At 58.5% G+C, this 21,030-nt stretch overlaps 1 protein-coding gene across 4 annotated transcripts in view; it reads left to right on the plus strand.

Annotated features, from left to right (window-relative positions):
* Positions 1-21,030, plus strand: part of sipa1l1 (signal-induced proliferation-associated 1 like 1) — a 295,071-nt gene that overhangs the window by 164,781 nt on the left and 109,260 nt on the right. For all 4 annotated transcript variants that reach the window (XR_006770346.1, XM_045721113.1, XM_045721112.1 and 1 more), the window contains 3 exons: positions 1,101-1,385; positions 2,414-2,557; positions 3,053-3,186. Coding sequence is in view for 3 of the 4 variants with exons in the window: in XM_045721113.1 (XP_045577069.1) it covers positions 1,101-1,385; positions 2,414-2,557; positions 3,053-3,186 (563 nt within the window). In the remaining variant the exon portion in view is untranslated. The remainder of the gene's footprint in view (positions 1-1,100; positions 1,386-2,413; positions 2,558-3,052; positions 3,187-21,030) is intronic.

Genomic DNA, 21,030 nt, shown 5'->3' on the forward strand with positions numbered 1-21,030 from the left:
TCCTCTCTCTCCCCCCCTGTCTCTCTCCTCCCCCTGTCTCCCCCCCCTGTCTCTCTCCCCCCTGTCTCTCTCCCCCCCTGTCTCTCTCCCCCCCTGTCTCTCTCCCCCCTGTCTCTCTCCTCCCCCTGTCTCTCTCCTCCCCCTGTCTCTCTCCTCCGCCTGTCTCTCTCCTCCGCCTGTCTCTCTCCTCCGCCTGTCTCTCTCCTCCCCCTGTCTCTCTCCTCCCCTGTCTCTCTCCTCCGCCTGTCTCTCTCCTCCCCCTGTCTCTCTCCTCCCCTGTCTCTCTCCTCCCCTGTCTCTCTCCTCCCCCTGTCTCTCTCCTCCCCTGTCTCTCTCCCCCTGTCTCTCTCCCCCTGTCTCTCTCCTCCCCTGTCTCTCTCCCCCCTGTCTCTCTCCCCCTGTCTCTCTCCTCCCCTGTCTCTCTCCTCCGCCTGTCTCTCTCCTCCGCCTGTCTCTCTCCTCCCCTGTCTCTCTCCTCCCCTGTCTCTCTCCTCCCCTGTCTCTCTCCTCCCCTGTCTCTCTCCTCCCCTGTCTCTCTCCCCCCTGTCTCTCTCCCCCTGTCTCTCTCCCCCTGTCTCTCTCCCCCTGTCTCTCTCCCCCTGTCTCTCTCCCCCCTGTCTCTCTCCTCCGCCTGTCTCTCTCCTCCGCCTGTCTCTCTCCTCCGCCTGTCTCTCTCCTCCGCCTGTCTCTCTCCTCCGCCTGTCTCTCTCCTCCGCCTGTCTCTCTCCTCCGCCGGTCTCTCTCCTCCCCCTGTCTCTCTCCTCCCCTGTCTCTCTCCTCCCCCTGTCTCTCTCCTCCCCTGTCTCTCTCCTCCCCCTGTCTCTCTCCTCCCCCTGTTTCTCTCTTTCCTCCCCTGTTTCTCTCTTCCTCTCCCTGTTTCTCTCTTACTCCCCCCTCTCTCCTCCCTCTCTCTTACTCCCCCCCTCTCTCCTCCCTCTCTCTTACTCCCCCTCTCTCTCCTCCCTCTCTGTCTTTCTCCTCCCCCTGTCCCCCTCTCTCTCCTCCCCCTCTCTCTCCTCCCTCTGTCTTTCTCCTCCCCCTCTCTCTCTCCTCCCCCTCTCTCTTCTCCCCCCCTCTCTCCTCCCTCTCTCTCTCTACAGAGGTTGCTCTGAGCTTTACCGTACCCCAGTGGTTGAGTATAAGAGCAGTGGTGAGAGTGGTTCTTTTGACTACAAGTTCCCGTTCCGCAGCAAAGACAACAAGTGGCAGAGAACCTCCAGTAGCCCCCAGCAGTCCCTGACGGCCTCCCCCCAGCCGCACACCCCCAACCGGGCCGTCAGCCTGGGGAGCTCTGGGGGGAAGACCCTGTCTGCTGAACGCCCAGAGAGAAACGCTGCTATCCCACGCAGTGTTAGTAGTGATGGACGGCCACTGGATACCAAGAGGTAGGGGAGAGGGAGAGGCAGGAGGAAATTATATCATTAGATTGCTCCTTTCATGTCAATAAAGTTAGTTTGAATTTGGGAGGGGGGAAGGGTGAGAGGGTTAATGCCTTCTCTCTGTATCTCCAAATTATTTGATGTAATTTTCTTCTCTGGTAACCCCCCTCCAGAATGTCTCCAGTCAGTGAGAACTATGCTCTGGTTTTCTATCTGGCACTGGGTTAGGGTTAGGGTCTGGGTTAGGGTCAGGGTTAGGGTCAGGGTTAGGGTCTGGGTTAGGGTCAGGGTCTGGGTTAGGGTCTGGGTTAGGGTTAGTGTCTGGGTCTGGGTTAGGGTCCTGGTCAGGGTTAGGGTCCTGGTCAGGGTTAGGGTCCTGGTCAGGGTTAGGGTCTGGGTTAGGGTCTGGTTTAGGGTTAGGGTCAGGGTTAGGGTCCTGGTCAGGGTTAGGGTCTGGGTTAGGGTCTGGGTTAGGGTCAGGGTTAGGGTCCTGGTCAGGGTTAGGGTCTGGGTTAGGGTCAGGGTCCTGGTCAGGGTTAGGGTCCTGGTCAGGGTTAGGGTCTGGGTTAGGGTCTGGGTTAGGGTCCTGGTCTGGGTTAGGGTCTGGGTTAGGGTCAGGGTTAGGGTCCTGGTTTAGGGTTAGGGTCTGTGTTATGGTCTGTGTTATGGTCTGGGTCTGGGTTAGGGTCTATGTTATGGTCTGGGTTATGGTCTGTGTTAGGGTCTGGGTTAGGGTCCTGGTCAGGGTCTGTGTTATGGTCTGGGTCAAGGTCTGGGTTAGGGTCCTGGTCAGGGTCTGTGTTATGGTCTGAGTCAGGGTTAGGTCAGGGTTAGGTCAGGGCCTGAGTCAGGGCCTGAGTCTGGGCCTGAGTCTGGGCCTGGGCCTGGGTTAGGCTCTGGGTAAGGCTCTGGGTTAGGGTCTGGGTCTGGTTTAGGGTCTGGGTTAGAGTCTGAGTCTGGGTCAGGGTCTGGGTTAGGGTCAGGGTCTGGGTTAGAGGGTTAATGTCTATTCTGTGTTATCTCAACCCCTCCAGAATGTCTCCAGGCAGTGAGAACTATGCTCTGGTCTCCTCTCTGGCACTGGGCCGTTCTCCTCACAACCGCTCTTCCCTGTCCAACCTCTCCTGCTCCAGTGACACCTCGCAGCACTGGAGGACTCAGAAGTCCATGCCTGAGGGGTAAGAGATGGAGTGTGTTCATGGTCTGTAGCGTACGTAACACAACCCTTTATGTAATAGTTAAGGAAGTGGTTAAACGATGTTGAAATGGGAGATGATTGGAAAGGAATGAACCATTGTATCCAACAATTGTTTTTAGTTTTTCCCCATTTGAAAATGCCTGTTGACCAGCTGGTGTCCATTACAGAGAAGCCCAACTTCAAGTTCCTCACGGCTCTGTCCATGAATTGTATTAGTCGCAAATGGCATCTTTATTCCGTATACAGGGAATAGTTTGCTGTTTGGTACGTAGGCCATGAATTAGTCCTTACAGAGGAAGCAACTTCCACCCACAACTCTTCTTTTTAATTTACTTTACATGAATTGTCTTTATCTTTCTAATTATAATATGGCTAGCACACGTTGTGTTACTGGGAAACGACATGTCTGCCGTTATGGTCTGTGGGCGACATGATGTCAAACGTTTTTATTAAAGTGTGTGTGTGTGTGTTCTAGGTTTGGAGAACACAGACAACACTCCCCTCTATCAACAGAGCGACAGGTGGTAGGAGAAGGCGGGGCTAGTGGCAAGTCCACACCTAATTGGCCGAGAGTGGAGGAAGGGGGCGGGCCCGACAGAGGTTCTACAGGTGAGATTGACCAATGGGAAAGAGATGTTCTAATATAGAAAGAAAAGAGTGCTTTATTCCTACACATTATTGTCTGCAGTGATGTCCAGACATACTATCAAACCACTGACAAGAAGCAGAGTATTGGGCATGAATTCTATAGTGATGTAATAGTAGAACAGAAAGATATTGGACCATAGTGACGTAATAGTAGAACAGAAAGATATTGGACCATAGTGATGTAATAGTAGAACAGAAAGATATTGGACCATAGTGATGTAATAGTGATGTAATAGTAGAACAGAAAGATATTGAACCATAGTGACGTAATAGTAGAACAGAAAGATATTGGACCATAGTGATGTAATAGTGATGTAATAGTAGAACAGAAAGATATTGGACCATAGTGATGTAATAGTGATGTAATAGTAGAACAGAAAGATATTGGACCATAGTGATGTAATAGTGATGTAATAGTAGAACAGAAAGATATTGGACCATAGTGATGTAATAGGGATGTAATAGTAGAACAGAAAGATATTGGACCATAGTGATGTAATAGTAGAACAGAAAGATATTGGACCATAGTGATGTAATAGTAGAACAGAAAGATATTGGACCATAGTGATGTAATAGTGATGTAATAGTAGAACAGAAAGATATTGGACCATAGTGATGTAATAGTAGAACAGAAAGATATTGGACCATAGTGATGTAATAGGAGAACAGAAAGATATTGGACCATAGTGATGTAATAGTGATGTAATAGTAGAACAGAAAGAAATTGGACCATAGTGATGTAATAGTAGAACAGAAAGATATTGGACCATAGTGATGTAATAGTAGAACAGAAAGATATTGGACCATAGTGATGTAATAGTGATGTAATAGTAGAACAGAAAGATATTGGACCATAGTGATGTAATAGTGATGTAATAGTAGAACAGAAAGATATTGGACCATAGTGATGTAATAGTGATGTAATAGTAGAACAGAAAGATATTGGACCATAGTGATGTAATAGTGATGTAATAGTAGAACAGAAAGATATTGGACCATAGTGATGTAATAGTGATGTAATAGTATAATAGAAAAAACACTGGTCGGAAGAATGTAGAACACGTTACTGTGGTATGTGAGATGTTGAGTACTTTCAACTCCTAAACACACACACACACCTACTCTGTTTTTTTCTGCTCCTAAACCCCTTGCACTGCTCCTGACGCCTGTCTCAAACGCACTGCTCTCAAGCCTTGCACGCCTGATCTCAAGCCTTGCTGCCTGCTCCACAAACACACACCTGTCTCAGCCACATATCTCAAACCTGCACTCCACAAACCAACACCACACACACCACACACACCTTTATATCTCTTTTACCTGCTCTCATTGCCTCTCTGTTTTGCCTGTCCCTAAACCTTTGCCTGTCTCAAACCACGCTGCCTTTCTCATCTGTGCCGTGAGCCTTGCTGTCTCAAACCGCCGCCACATTCTGAGCCTTTGCCGCACCTGCTCCTGGTGCCTTGCCATGCCTTTGCCATGTCTCAGGCTACATATGTCTCAGGCACGCCTCATCTGGTACTGCACTGCTCCTCGTTTTGCTGCCTGTCTGTTGCCTCGCCTGGGCCTGCAGTCCTCGTGCCACCGCTCCTCGTTGCCTGCCACCTGCTCTCACCACCACGCCTGTCTCAAGCACCTGTCCTCAAACGCCTGCCCTTTGCCTGCCACTGCCGCCACATATATCACTCTGCCTCCTCCTCGCCACCACCACTGCCACCCTGCACCTGTGCAACCTTGCATATATATAAGCGGCACTATCTCACCACTTTGCACCGCCTCATCCTGGCACTATCCTCAGCCCTTTGCACCATATCTGTTTGCCACTGCCACCTGTTCTGTTGCCTTGCAAACCTTTTGCCTGCCTTATATCTATTACCTGTCTGTTCCTGTCCTAAGCACCACCTTTGCTCCTGTTTTTATATCTCAAACACCTGCACATATGCTCTGCGGCACACACTGCCTGTCCTCAAACACTGCCACTCTCGGCTGCCTGCTCTCAAACTGCACACCACCTGCCACTGCACCACTGCCTGTCCTAAACCTGCACCTGCCTCAGGCACACCTGTCATCAGGCCACACCTGCCTGTCTCACCTGCACCATCTCAGGCGCACTGCCGTCTGTCTCAAGCCACCACACCTGCTCTCAAACCACACCCTTATTTCAAGTATGCGCCTGTCTCAGGCGCCACGCATATCATCTGCTGCCGCTGTCTCGTGCCACCGCCATCTCGGGTGCCTGCCTGCCATGGTGGTGCCTGTCCTCAGACCATGCCGCACCTGTCCTGTTTTGCCTGCCTCATTGCCTGCTATGTCACCTGGGCACGCACTGCCACCTCATCTCAGGCCTGCCTTTTGCACCTGTCTCAGGCCGCGCTGCTCTCATTGTGCTCATCCTCGGCCTTGCTGCCAGCCTCATTTGTCTGGTGCCTGCCATGTGAGCCGCGCATATCCTCAGGCCTGCCTGTGGGCTGCATATGTGTCTCAAGCCGCACTGCACTGCCTGCCTGCGCCTGTCTCAGGCCTTTGTCCTGTTTATATCTGGGCGCTATCTCAACCTGGCAATGTCTCGTTGCTGCCTGTCCTACCACCCTGCCTGTCTCGCCTTTGCTGTCTCAGGCCTGCCTTGCCTGTCTGCACACACCTGTCCTGTGCACCTGTCCTGAGCCTTTGCCACACCACTGCCACCTGTCTCAGGCAACACACCTGTATAGGCACACTGCACCTGTCTGTGCCACCTGCTCTGGGCCTGCTCTATGCACCACCTGTCTCGGCACCTCTCACTGCTGCTCCTATCTCAAACTACACAACACACCTGTCTCAAACCACCTGCCCTGTCACATGCCTGCACTGCTCCTAAAACCTGCACCACCACCACATATAAATGCACACCACACCTCACTCTGTGCCACACACACACACCACCACCACACACACCACACCACTGCCTGCCTGCTCCTAACCACCGCGCACCTGCTCTGGGCACGCATATGTCCTGAGCGCGTGTCTCGGCCCTCCTGCCGTGCACCACACCTCCTGTCTGTTGCCTGCCGCCTGCCTCGGGCCACCTGCCTGTCTTTCAAACCTTTGCCTGTCCTCAGGCACCTGTCTCAAACCACGCCTGCTCTCAAACCTGCACCATACCCTTTTTGCCGCCTGCCACTTTGCACCTGCGCCTGGCTGGTCCTGGGCCGCCTGTCTGAAGCCTTGCACCTGTCTGGGCCTGCACTGTCTGAGCTGTCTGTCCTGGGCTGCATATGTCTCAGGCACACACACCTGTCTCCCAGGCTGTGCCTGTGTCTCATTGCCTTTGCACCTCATCTCTTTGCCTGTCTCAGGCCTTGCCTGTCTGGGCCACTGCCTGCTCCTAAACACCACCTTCCGCTGCCGCCTGTCTCAAACACGCCATATCTCGAGCTGCGCCTGTCCTCGGGCTGCGCCGTCCTCGTGCCGCGCGCTGTCGGTGCCTGTCTCAACCTCCTGCTCCTCAATGTCTGTTGTGTCCTCAAACCACTGCCACTGCCTTTGCCACTGCCACCTGCGCCTATGAAGCCGCATATGTCAAGCGCACCTGTCTGAGCTTGCCTGTCTGGGCGCGCACGCACACCTGTCCTCGAGCCGCACCTGCCTGGCCTGCCTGCTCCTGGGCACTGCGCTGTGCGAAGCCGCTGCCTGTCCTCAAGCCACCTTTGCCTGTCTTTTATAATGTGGCACGTATGCAATTTGCCTGCTCCTGGGCACTGCCTGCTCTGGGCCGCCGCCTGTCGACTGCCTGTCCTGAAGCACTGCCGCTGCCACCTGCCACTGCCTGCGCCTGTCTGGCCACTGCTGTCTCACCGCGCCGCACGTCTGTCCTCAGGCCTGGCCTGCTGTGCTCCTAAACCCACACCACTGTCTCAACCTGCACCATCTTTGCCTGCCTGTCCTAAACGCACCACGCCTGCTCTCGACCACCTTCCATCTCGTGCGCACGTATCCTCAAACCTTGCTGCACGCTGTCTCAGGCCACCACTGCCTTTGCTCTCAGTGCGCATGCTCCTGGGCCGCTGCGTATCTCAAACGCTGTCCTCAACCTCCTGTCCTGGGCACCTGTCTCGTTTTTATATCTGAGCCACCTTGCACTGCCACACCTTTGCTGTCCTGGTTTTGCCTCAGACACATTACCTGCCTGCGCGCCTTTGCTGCCTGCGCCTCATGGGCCATCATCTCGTGCTGCTTGCATATGTCTCGTGCCTTTTATATCTCAAACCGCGCTATCTGTTACTGTCCTGAGCACTGTCTGTTTGCCACACACCTGTCTCAGGCCACTGCGCCTGGCGCGAAACCGCGCTGCGCGCCGCCATATCTCAAACCGCGCGCTGCGGTCGTCGGATGCGCAGCGCCTGTCTCAGGCCTTTGCTGCTCTCGGCTTACACCTGTCTGAAGCTGCTGTGCAGTCTGTCTCGGCGCGTGCCGCCTGTGGGCCTTTGCCTTCCTGTCCTGAGCACCATGCTTACGCCTGCCTGCACCTGTCCATAAACACTGCCTCTACCTGCTCTAACACTTTGACACACCTGCTCCTAAACACCTGTCTAACCTCGCCACACTCCTCAAACCACACACACACACCATACAAACCACCACCGCACACCTGCCTGTCTAAACACACACACACCCTGCTCCCACCAAACACACCACACCTGCTCTACAAATACTACACCTGCTCCCTCAAACTACACACACCTGCCGGGCGCGCGCCGCGCCATGCCTGGGCGCCTGTCTGGAAGCGCATATGCCAGCCGCATCGCTGCATCTTCGCGCCTGCCGCCTGCGTATATCGCGGGCGCACTGCGCCTGCCTCGAGCCGCACGCTTTGCCTGCTGTCTCAAGCCGCACCTGTCTGAGCCGCCTGCCGCCTTTGCTGCGCCTGTGGGCGCGCCTCGCCTGGGCTGCGCCTGCTCCTGGGCCGCTGTGCTTGCATATATCCTGGGCACCGCCGCCGCCTGTCCTCGGCCGCGCCTTATGGGCTGCTGCCTGTCTGGGCACTGCTGCACCTGCTCTAGGCACCTGCCTGTCCTCAGGCGTGCCACTGCCTCATATAACGCGCGCGCGCGCCATCTGGGCGCGCCATGTCGCGGTGCGCGCCGCCATCGCAAAGCCGCGCGCGTGCAAATGCGTGCAGGCCTTTGCTGCTCTCAAGCGCGTCCTGGTGCCATATGCGAAACCTGCCGTCTGTCTGAACCACGTGTCTGTTTTACTGTCACTCAAGCCCTTTGCCTGTCACTGGTGCACACCTTTGCCACTATCATTGCCTGTCCTGGCACTGTGCAAACACCACCACCACGCCACCACACCGCCACACCTGTCTCGGCCACCACCACACCTGCTCTCAGCACACATCAACACACCACCACCACTGCCACACTGTCTAAACTGCCTGCTCTGAGCGCTGCTCTCGTGCCTGTCAAGCCGCCTCATCTGTGCCTGCCTGGAAGCGCACTGCCTGTCCTGAGCCACTGCCTGCCTCAACCGCCGCTGCCACCACTGCCGCCGCCTCAGTCTCCTGGTGCGCCTGTCTGAATGCCTTTGCCTTTCCACTTTGCTCGCGAACCCTCCACGCTGCGTCATCCTGAAGCGTGCAAACCTGCCGCCTGCCTTGCCTTCTCGTCCTCGGGCGCGCCTGCTCTGGGCACACGCGCGTCTGCCTCTCAGGCACGTGCGCTGTCTCGTTGCTGCGCGCCGCTCTCGAGCCGCGCGCGCCTCAACCTGAGCCGCGCGCCTTGCCTGGGCGCTGTCTGAAGCGCCTGACCATATGTCTGTTTTATCCTCGTGCTCCTGCCTGCTCTGGGCATCTTGCTCTCAAGCCTTCACCCTGTCGCAAATGCATATCGCAAACGCCATGCTCTCGTTGCGCCATAACCTGGCCGCTGCCTCGCCACTCAATGCCACTGTCTCAGTGCCTGCGCCTCGCCTCGTGCACTGTCATGTTGCCACCATGTCTCAATTTGCCACACCTCCTGTCCTCAAACCATCCTTTGCACTCACGCCTCTGCCACTGCGCGCGCGCCGCGAGCGCGCGCGTATGTCGAGCCATTGCACGCTGCTCTCAGGCCGCGCTGCCGTCGCGGGCGCGCATATCCGCAAGCCCCTGCCACCTGCCGCCGCCGGGCGCATTATCACATTGCCATGCCTGTTGCCCCTGCCCTTTCACCATATGTCTCAGGCATGCCTGTCCTGGCCACTGCCTGTCCTCAGGCCTTTTTTATAACCTCAAACCTTTATGTCTCAGTGCTGCCACTATATCTCGGCCCCTTTTTGTTGCCTGTGGGCACCTGTCTCAGTGCCCCACCCTCTATAACTGCCTTTTGCACACCTGTCTCAAACTGCCTTTTATCTGGGCACTGTCTGTTCACACACACACTGCTCCTGGGTGCACACTGCACTGCCGTCTCGCCTCAGACATACTGCGTGCTCTGAAACTGCACTGCTGCCTGCCTGCCTGCTCTCAAACCACTGCCTGTCTCAGCTTGCCGCCTGCTCCTAACACACACACCACCCTCATATAAACCTTTGCCTGCTCCTAACACTGCTGTCCTCGGGCCACACCCTGTCCTGAAGCCTGCTGCACCACCTCGCCTCAAACCTGCACACACACACCACTGCCACCTGCCTGTCTCGGGCCGCCGCTGCTCCTCAGGCCTTTGCCTGTCAAGGCTGCCTGCCTGTCCTGGGCACTGCCTGCCTCGAGCCGCCTGTCCTGAGCCCCTGCTCTCTGTTTGCCACTGCCACCCTATGTCTCAAGCCTTTTGCACTGCCACCGTCTGCTCCTGGGCTGCACTGCTGTCTCAAACCTGCCACCACCTCCTCATCTCAAACCTTTGCCTGTCTGTTGCGTCTGAAATGCTGCCTGGGCACTGCCTGTCTCGAACCATGTCAGGCCGCCTGTCGCAATGCTGCCTGCCTGTCCTGTTGCACTGCACGTCTTGCTCCTGGGCACGCCTGTCTCAGGCACTGCACCTGTCCTCAGGCCACTGCACACCTGCCTGTGCGGGCACACTGCTTATCTCAAACCTTGCTATATATCTCGTCCCCGCGTCCGCAGCCCCCATATCTCAGGCCTGCCTGTGTCTCGAAGCCTTTGCCGCCTGCAGCCTGCCGCCGCCGCCTGCCATGCCTGTGAAGCCTGCCTGTGGGCCTTGCCTGTCTGGGCATGCCTGCCTGCCTGTCTCAGGCACCTGCCTGTCTGGTGCCTGTCCTAAACCACCTTTTTGCGAATGCGCGCATATCCTGGGCGCCTATATCGCAAACGCTGCTGTCTCAGGCGCGCATATATCCTCAATGCCTGTAAACCGCTGCCTGTCCTGAGCCTGCCTTTGCCTGTCTCATTGCGCAAAAATCTATCTTGAGCTGCCGCCACCTGCCTGTCTCAAGTGCCTTTGCCTTTGCTGCACCTGTCTAAAACCTTACCTGTCTGGGCTGCCACCTGCCTGTCTGTTGTCCTAACGCACGCACCTGCCTGTCTGCCTGTCTCAGTGCACCTGCTCCTGGCTGCACCTTGCTGCACCTGCCTGCCTCAAGCCTGCCTGTCCTGGTGCCTGTCCTGGGCGCACTGCCTGGCCTTGCACCTGTGCAGAGGCACCACTCATCACCACCTGCCTGTCTCTCGGCCACCTGCACTATCCTCAAACCACACCTCCTCTCTGAGCCTGCATATCTGTGCCTGCTCCTGGGCCACGCGCCGTGGGCGCCTGTCTCTGACCTTCTGCCACCACCACCTGCCTTGCACACCTGTACTGTCTGGGCCTGCACTATGTCTCAGGCTGCCTGTCCCTCAAACCTGCCTGTCTCGGGCTGCTGCCATATATCTGGGCCTTTTGCCACCTGCCCTTTGCCTTTGCCATATATCTCGGCCGTCTCGGCCGTGTGCCTGTCTGGGCGCTGTGGGCCGCCTGTCAACCGCCGCCTCATCTCAACCGCGCCTGCTTTGCTCTCAACATATCAGGCATGCCTGCTCCTGAGCCTGCCTTGAGCCTTGCCCTGCCTGGGCATGTCCTCAAGCTGCCTGCACTGCTCCTGTTTGCATCACAAACGCCTGTCTCAAACCTTTGCCACTGCCTGGATCTGTCTCAAACACCTTATGTCTCAAGCCTTTGCCTGTCCTGTTGCTGCCTTGCACCACCTGTCTGTCTCTGCCTGCATGCATCCTGTTGCACACACCTGTCTGTTGCCACCACCTGTCCCCTACACTCCACACCATATCTGGGCACCTGTCTCGGGCACGCACACTGCCGCCTGTCGGCACCGCCTGTCCTGGGCGCATCAATACAGGCACGCGTGCGAGCCTGCGCCGCTCTCGGGCCTTGCTGTGCAGGCGCACTGTGGGCTGCCATGTGCTCAAGCACCACTGTGTCCTGGCTGCCTGCTCTGAAACACTGCTGCCTGTCCCTCAACGGTCCTGCTCTGGCTGCACCACCTGTCTGTGGCCACACACTGCACCACACTATCTGTGCACACGCCTGCTGCGTCTGTCTGGGCCTGCGGCATGTGAGCGTCTCAGGCCGCATATGTCCTCGTTATATCTCAAACCTTTTGCCGCCTGCTCCCTCAGGCCTTGCACCTTGCACCATATGTCTGGTGCACCATATCAAGCCGCATCTCGGTGCCTTTTGCCTGTCCTCAGGCGCACCTGCCTGCAGGCACTGCGCGCGCAAGCTGCGCTGCACGCCATGTGCGGGGCGCCTGTGCAGGCGCATATCCTGGGCCGCCATCTGGTGCACTGTGTCCTAACACCTGTGCAACCACTGTGCTGCACCACATATCCTAACACTTGCATGTCTCAACGCGCGCGCCATATCTACCGCTGCGCATATCTGGGCGCGCGCTGCGCCTCGCCTCAAGCGCACCGCGCGCGCCTGTCTCGTGCTGCGCATCACCTTGCCGCGCACGCGTCTGCTCTGGACCTTTGTGCCTGTCCTCAGCCTTTTGCCTGTCTCGAGCACTGCCTTTGTCTCCTGGGCCTTTTTTTGCCTGTCTGTTGCGCCTGTCTCAGCCCCCTATGTCTCGAAGCCTTGCACCTGCTCCTCAATGCATCCTGGTGCACCTGCTCCTCAGCCTTTGCGCCTGTCTGGGCGCGCCGCCTGCCTGTCCTGGGCCTGCTGCCACCTATCTAAACCACTGCCACCCCTGGGCTGCACTGTGACCCGCCTTTCAGACCTTATGTCTCAAACCTTTTCGCCTGCCTGTCTGGGTGTGCCTTGCTGTCTGGGCGCCACCTGCCATATGTCTCAGCCTCCCCATGCTCCTCGGTGCACGCCTTTGCCTGTCTCAAGCCTGCCTGCCTGTCGAAACCTTGCCACTGCCTGCCTGCCTGCCTCGAGCCTGCCTTTGCCGCCTGTCTCGAAACCTGCACCTGCCACCACCTGTCTAAACACTGCTCCTGCCACTGCCACTGCCACCACTGCACCACCTGCCTTACTATAGCCACACTATGTCTCGCGGCACTGCACCTGCTCTGGGCGCATATATACAAACATATCTCAAACCACCACACACACCACACACACACACCCCTGCTCTAGGCACACGCACTCTCCTGGGCACAAACACCTGCTCCTGGGCACACACACACCACCTCTCCTCAAACACACACACACTGCACCTGTCTCATTGCCACCACCACACTATACAAACACCTTCACTGCACGCGTCTGTCTGGGCCGCCTGTCCTGTGCCTGCCTGCCTGTCCTCGTGCCGCCACCTGTGGGCACTGCACCTGTCTCGAGCCACGCACTGGTTGCCTGTCTCGGCACTGCACGCCTGTCTGAGGCCACGCACCACACCGCATCTGGTGCCTGCTCTGGGCACTTTGCCTGCCTGTCTCAATGCCACCGCCACGCACCTGTCTCAAACCACTTCACGCATATATATCTCAAACTGCACACCTGCTCCTAAACTCACACCTGCTCTCAAACCTTACCTGCTCTAAACACACTCACTGCCTGCTCTCAAACACACACACTCACCTGTCACAAACACACACACTCACCTGCTCTCAAACACACACACACCTGCTCTCAACACACACCACCTACTCCTAAACACACACACCTACTCTAAACACCACACCACACCTGCTCTAAACCACACCTGCTCTGGCCACACACACCCCCACTGCGTGCTGCCGCGCTGCTGCCACCTGCTCCTGGGCCACGTCTCAAGCCACGTCTCAAACCTGCCACCTGCCGTCTGTCTGCAAACCTGGCCTGCCTGTCCTCAGGCACCGCTGCCTGCCACACGTGCAAACCTTGCCTGTCTCAAACTGTGCCACTGTCTCGCCTGGTGCCACCATGCTGTCCTGGCCTTGCACCACCTGCATATATCCTGGGCCTGCCGTGCTCCTGGGCACTGCACACTGCCTCGTGCCACTGCACGCCTGTCTGGGCACGCGCGGACGCCTGTGCAACCTGTGCACGCCTGTCCTCAATGCACTGCACTGCACCTGTCTCGAGCCGCACCTGCACACCTGCTCCTGGGCACTGCACTGTGTCCTGGGCACGCACCTGCCTGGGCCACTGCCGCCTGTGTAAACACACATATGTCCTCAAACCTGCCACCGCACCTGCTCTAAACCACCACTGCCTGCTATCTCACGCATATCGCCTGCGCTGCGCCTGTCGTGCCTGCCTGCTCGGTGCGCGCCTGTCCTGGGCTGCCTGTGAAATGCCTGCCGCCGCCATGAAGCCGCGCCTGTCTCGAGCTGCCTGCCTGTCCTCTTTGCCTGCCTGCACTGCCACCTGCCTTTTTGTCCTCAGGCCACTGCCATATGTCTCGACCTTCATATGTCTGGCGCACGCCCTGTCTCGGCCTTGCCGCTATGTGTGAGCCACTTTGCCTGTCTCAAGCTGCCTGTGGTTTGCATATCTGGGCACCTTGCTGCCATCCTGGTGCCTGCTCTCACCTGCTGCTGACACCTGCTCCTCAAGCCTGCCTGTCCTGGGCCTTTTTGCCGCCTGAAGCCTGCTGCCTGCCACCATATCCTGAAGCACTGCACGCCTGTCTGTGCACGCGCCTGTCCTGGGCACTGCCATGGGCCACGTGTCTCGAGCACCGCGCCTGTCTGCGCCTGCTGCTCTCAGCCTTGCACCGCTGTCCTCAGGCACTGCACACCCCTGTCTCAGGCACGCATCACCTGTCTCAACCTCATCTTTGCCTTGCCACTGCTGCTGCCACCACACACCTGTCAGTGCCACACATGTCCCTCAAACTGCCTTGCCTGTCTCAACCCTTCCTGTGCCTGTCCTCAAGCCTTGCCTCATCTGTTGCTGCCGCCTGTGGCCTGCCTGCCTGCAAGCCTTTGCATCTCGGGCCGCGCCTGCCGCCTGTGGTGCTGCATATGTCTCGAGCCTGCACTTGCACTGTCCTGGCGCCTGTCACAGGCACTTTGCACCTGTCTGCAAACCTTGCACACCACGCCTGCCTCAAACCACTGCCGCCTGTCTCAAACTGCCACCCTTGCCTGTCTCATGCCTGCACTCACCTGCTCTCGTGCTCCTGCCTGCACCTGCTGCACCACTGCCTGCTCCTGTTGCCTGCCTGTCTGGCACTGCCTGTCTCACGCACGCCTGCTCTGGCCTGCCTGCTCCTGGCTGCACCGCCTGCACCTGCTCCTGGGCCGCCACACTGCACCTGCCACCTGTGCGGCTGCACCTGCCTGCCTGCCTGTCTCAAACCACCTGCACTGCCTGCTCTCAAACCTTTGCCTTCTGTCACCTTGCCACCACTGCTACCTGTCTCTTGCCACTGTGTAGGCGCACATATGTCATTGCCATATGTCTCAAACCACTGCCTGTCTGTTTTATGTCATGACGTGCCACCTTTGTCTCAGGCCTGCCCTTGCACCCTTATGTCCTGGGCACACCTTCTCATCTCAAACCTTTGTATATATCTCGATGCCCTTTTTGCACTATAAACCTTCCTGCGCGTGCGCCGCAACCTCGGTGTGTCCTCGAATGCCGCGCCTGTCGCAGGCCTTGCGCTGTCCTGGGCGCTGCTCATCCTCAGGCCTGCCTGTCCTCAGGCCACCTGCCTGCTGTCGGGCCACCTGCCTGCCTGCCTGTCCTGTGCTGCGCCTGTCCTCAGGCACTGCACTGCCTGCCTATCTGGGCACCACTTTTTGCCACCTCATCTGTTGCCTGCTCTCATGCCTGCCTGTCTAACTGCCTGTCAAACACACACCTGTCTCGGCCTTTGCCACTGCCTGCCTTTTTGCCACCACTGGATCATGCTCCTAAACCACACACCTGTCCTGACACCTGCCTTTGCCTGCCTGCAGCCACTGCCACCACCTGCCATGTCCTGGGCACATGCACCTGCCTCATTACCACTGCCACCTTATATCTCAAACTGCACACCTGTCTCATTTTCGCCTCGCCTCATGCGCTGCTGTCTATGGTGCCTGCCATATCCTGGGCTGCCTGCTAGGCCGCGCTGCATCTTTCAGGCCTTGCCTTTGCTGTCTCGTTCTGCTCCTGGGCACTTTATCATCTGAGCCACTTTGCCTTGCCTTATCCTGTTTTTACTCGCTCCTGGTGCACTGCCTGTCTCATTGCCTGGTTTTGCGCCTGTCCTCAGGCCGCCATGTCTCAAACGCCTGTCTGGGCCTGCCGCCGCGGTCTGTCGGGCGCTGCCTGCCTGGGCGCGCTGCTGTCCTGAGCCCTGCTGCCTGCCGTCTGTCCTGCGAGCCTGTGCCATCCGTTGCCTGCCACCTGTCTGTTTTTCGCTCCTGAGCCTTTTCCTCGGGCGCTGCACCATAATATGGGCGCGCTGTCGCGAGCGCGCGCCATATGCAACGCGCCTGCCTGTCCTGGCCTTGCCTGGTGCCTGCACCTGTGAGCTGCCTGCCGTCTGTCTGGTTTGCCACTGCCTGCTCCTGGGCCTGCACGCCTTTACTCCTCAATGCCACCTTACCTCATCTGAGCACTGCCTGCCTTCTGCTCCTAGGCGCGGTTGCCTCATCTCGGGCCTGCCGCCTGTCTCAGGCCGCGCATCTCGGTGCGCCGCGCGCCATGTCTCACCTGCGCGCACTGTCTCGAAGCCGCGCCTCGCCTCGGGCGCTGCCTGCCTGTCAAGCCGCCTGCGCCTGTCTCAGGTGCCTGCCACCTTTGCTCTGGGCACTTGCACCACCTGTGCAAACCTTTTGCCACCTGCTCTCACCACCTTGCCTGTCTCAAACCTTTTGCCTGCTCCTGAGCCACACACACACACCACCACACTCACACCTGTCACAGGCACCACATACTATCTCAGGCACACTGCACTCACACACCTGCTCTCAAACACCACACACCTGCTCTAAACCACACACACCTGTCTCAAACACACACCTGCTCTAAACACACACCACACCTCATCTCAAACCCACCACACACCACACACCTGCTCTCAAACCACCTGCCACCACACACACCTGCTCTATAAGCACTGCCTGCCACACGCTCTGGGCACGGGCAATGCTGTCAAACCGCCTGTCTCACCGCCTGTGCTCAAATGCCTTGCCACTGCTGCCGCCTGCCGCTGCCTGAGCCTTGCTGCTCTCAAGCCACGCTGTCTCTTTGTCTCATCTCAAGCCTGCTGGCCTTTGTCTCAGGCCTTGTCCTGGCTGCTGCTGCCTGTCTCAACCTTTGCACTGCCTGTGGGCGCGCGCTGTCGAACGCGGATGTCTCGTTGCTGCGCCTGTCTCGTGCACACGCGCTCTGAGCCACTGCGCCATGTCCTGAGCACTGCACCTGCTCCTCGTTTGCCATCATAAACCCCTGTGCAACATGCCTGCCTCGGGCCACCTTGCCTGTCTCAGCTGCATATATCAAGCACCACACCATATCTCAAACCTTTTGCCCTGTCTCAAGCTGCCTTTGCTGTCCTGAACACTGCCATATCTCAGGCACTGCTGTGTCGGGCGCTGCCTGTCCTCAAGCCCCTGCCTTTTTATGTATAGCCTTACTATATGCAGGCAGCATATATCCTGGTGTGCACCACTGTCTCAGGTGCCTTTGCCTTGTCCTGTTTTATATCTCAAACCTTGCTATCTGTTCACGCCTGTCTCATTGCCGCCTGCTCTCAGACACCACCTGCCACTGCTCCTGAAGCACACACGCACGTCTGTCTGAAACCTGCCTGTCTCAAACCTGCCTTGCCGCTGCCTGTCTGGGCACTGCTGCACTGTCTGTTGCTGCCTGTCTGTTGCCTGCATATGTCTCTCAAACCACTGCCACCACGCCTGGGCACGCACTGCACTGTGAAACCACCACCTGCCACTGCCTGTCTGGGCCACTGTGGGCACCGTGCCTGTGTGTTGCTGCCGCCTGCCTGTCTGGGCCTTGCACTGCTCCTCGAGCCTGCCACTGCGCCTGTCTCGGCTGCCTGTGGGCCTGCACTGTCTGGGCACTGCTGCCTGTCTGGGCACGCCTGTCTGGGCGCACCTTGTGCCTGAGCGCACCTGTCTGGTGCTGCACCACCTGTCTCAAACCTTATATATCTCACCACTGCATCACTCATGCTGCTCACGCACCGTCCTGAGCCGCGCACGCAACCTCTGGCCGCTGCCTGTCCTCAGGCACACCTGCTCCTGGGCCTGCACTGTCTCGGCACCGCCACCTGCTGCCTGTCTGGGCACTGCACCGCACCATACTGAAACCTTTGCCTGTCTCAGCCCTTGCCTGCCTGCCTCCCTGAAACACCACCTGCTCTCAAACTACCACCACTGCCATATCTCACCACGCCTTATATCTGGTGCTGCCTGCCTGCTCCTCAAGCCTGCACCTGTCCTGGGCCTGCCGCCATGTCTCATTTGTCACTGTCTCAAACCACTGTCACCTGCTGTCTCGGGCCTGCCTGTGAGCCTTTTATGTCTCATTTGCCTGTCTCAGCCTGCCACCTGCTCCTGAAACGCTGCCACTGCCTTATATCTGAGCTGCCTTGTATCTCAGTGCCGCGCCTCATCTCGGGCGCTGCCATCCTCAGGCGCGCGCCTGTCCTGGTGCGCCTTTGCATATCTGCCTGTCTGGTGCCATCTCAAACCTTGCCATGTTTGCCTCATCTGGCCTTGCCTTTGCCTTTGTCCTGGCCACTTTTTATGTCTGTTTGCCTGGGCGCGCGTCGGTGCGCCTGTCCTCGAGCGCGCGCACCATCTCAACGCGCCACGCGCCGCGCTTTGCGCGCGCGCGCGCCATGCGAACCACGCGCTGTCTCGAGCGCGCTGTCTCAATGCGCACGCCTGCCTGTCCTGAAGCGTGAGCCATGCACCTGTCTCAAACCTTTGCCTTTTTGTACTATATCTCGGGCCACCACCTTTCCTGCACACCTGTCTCGTGCTGCCATGTCTCAAACCTGCCTGTCCTGTGCCTGCACCTGTCTCAAACCTTGCCTCCATCTGTTGCCTGTCAAACCACTGCTCCTCGTTTGCACCTGTCTGTTGCACCACTGCCTGCCTGCCTTACACACCTGGATCTGTCTCAGTGCCTGTGTCTGTTGCACTGCCTGCCACTGCCTATCTCGATGCCTGCGCGCGATCTGTCTGGGCGCACCGGCACCTGTCTGGGCGCCTGCTCTCGGCACCTGCCTCTCCTGAGCCACCGCACCATATGTCTCGGGCTGCCGCCTGCCTGTCTCGGGCCACTGCTTTGCCACTGTGTCTCGTGCCTGCACCTGTCTGAGCGCATCCTGGGCCTTTGCCACCTGCCGCCTGCCTTCACACACCTGCCTCAAACCACCTGTACAAACACACACACACCTATAAACACACACACACACTATACTCAAACCACACACACATATACAACCACCTTTCTCCTAAACCACCACCTGCTCTCAAACACACACACCTGCTCCTAAACCACACACCTGCTCCTAAACACCACCTCCCTAACACCACACACACACACACCACACACCACACCACACACACCACACACACAGGTCCTGCTCCTCAAACCTGCCTGCACCTGTCTAAACACCCACGCCGCAATATGGGCCGCGCCGCGTCTGTCTGGGCGCGCGCTGTGCGGGCCGCGCGCGCGCCGCAATGGGCGCGCCATATCTCAGCTGCGCGCCTGCTCTCGGGCACGCGCCACCTAGCACGCGCGCCTGTGGCGCCACTGTCCTGGCCACGCCTGTCGCAGGTGCCTTTGCCTTTGCTCTCGAACGCCACCGCCTGGAGTGTCTGTGGGCGCCCCTGTCGAAACTGCCGCGCTCTCAAACCATGCCTGCCTCAGGCCTTGCTGCCGCTGCCTGTCTCGGCCGCCACGGATGCATATGTCCTGGGCCACCTGCTGTCTCAGGCACTGCCACTGCATCTCAAACCTTTTTGCACCTGTCCTCAAGCCTTTGCCTGTCTGAACCGCCTGCCTGCCATATCATCTCAGGTGCCTTGCCTGTGTCTCAAGCCTGCACTGCCTGCCTGTCCTGAGCCGCTGCGCCTGCCTGGGGTGCGCGCCTGTGGGCACGCGCCACTGTGGGCCGCCGTGGGCGCGCGCCACTGTGCAGGCCTTGCCACTGCCTGCTGTCTGCTATCTCAAAACCTGCACTCTGCCTGTCTGAGCCTGCACTCACTGGTGTCAGGCCTTTGCGCTGTCCTCGATGCTATGTCTCGGGCTGCGCGCCTGTCTGTTGCCTCCTCAGTGCCTGCTGCCTGCACCTGCTCCTCAGGCCTTGCACTGCCGCATGTCCTGTGCACGCCTGCTCTCAGGCGCAGACCAGTGCCTGTCTCGGCCTGCCACCTGTCCTGACGCCACGCACTGTCCTGAAGCCACTGCCACCTGCCACCACCTGCCACTGCCGCTGCGCCTGTCTCAGGCCGCTGCCGCCGTCTCGGTGCGCCTGCCTGCTGTCTCAGTGCCTGCTGCGTCTGTCCTGGGCGCTGTGCCTGTCTCAGGCCGCTGCTGTCTCGGCCTGCCTGCCTGTCGGCTGCGCTGCCTGCCACCTGTCCTGTTTGCCACTGCCTGCTCCTGGGCACGCTGCCTGACCACGTCCTCGGCTGCCTTTACATATATCTCAGGCCCTTCGCCGCCATCGCAGGCCGCGCGCCTGCCGCGCGTCTCGTGCTGCGCCTGTCTGGGCGCGCCGCCTCAAGGCCGCGCCTGTCTGGGCACGCGCTGCCTCAGGCACTGCCTGTCTGGGCACGCGCTGCCTGCTCTCAGGCCGCCGCTGCCTGCCTGTCTCGTGCGCCGCCATGTCACTGAGCGCCCTGTCTCAGACACCTTATATCTTCACCTGCCTGCTCTCAAACCACGCCTGCCTGTCGAAACGCCGCTGCCTGTCTCGGGCGCGCCTGTCTGACACTGTCTGGGCCTGCACGCCTGCTCCTCAGGCACTGCCTGCCGCACTGTCTCAGGCCACGCCTGCTCCTGGGCACCTGCCTCATCACTGAGCACTGCACCTGTCCTAACCTTTTCGCGCCTGTCGCAAACCGCGCGCGCTGCATATATCTCGTGCGCGCGCGTCTGTCTGGGCGCCTTATCGGGCGCGCGCATATCTCACCCCCACGCGCGTCTCAGGTGCTGCGCACCTGTCCTCAAACGCGCGACCGCATAATATAATTGCGCCTGTCAACCTTTGCGCATCTCAAGCCTGCCACCTGCACCTGCTCTCAAACCTTTGCACTGCCTGCTCCTGGGCACTTTGCACTGCCTATCTCGATAACACACACCTGCCTGCTCCTGGGCACTGCCACACCTGTCTCAGGCCACTGCACCTGTCCTGGGCCTGCTGCCACCTCATCTGTTTTACCTGCACTGCTCTCAAACCACACACCTGCTCTGAAACACTGCACCTGTC

The sequence above is a fragment of the Salmo salar genome, chromosome ssa06, assembly GCF_905237065.1.
Source record: "Salmo salar chromosome ssa06, Ssal_v3.1, whole genome shotgun sequence".
NCBI classification, from domain to species: domain Eukaryota; kingdom Metazoa; phylum Chordata; class Actinopteri; order Salmoniformes; family Salmonidae; genus Salmo; species Salmo salar.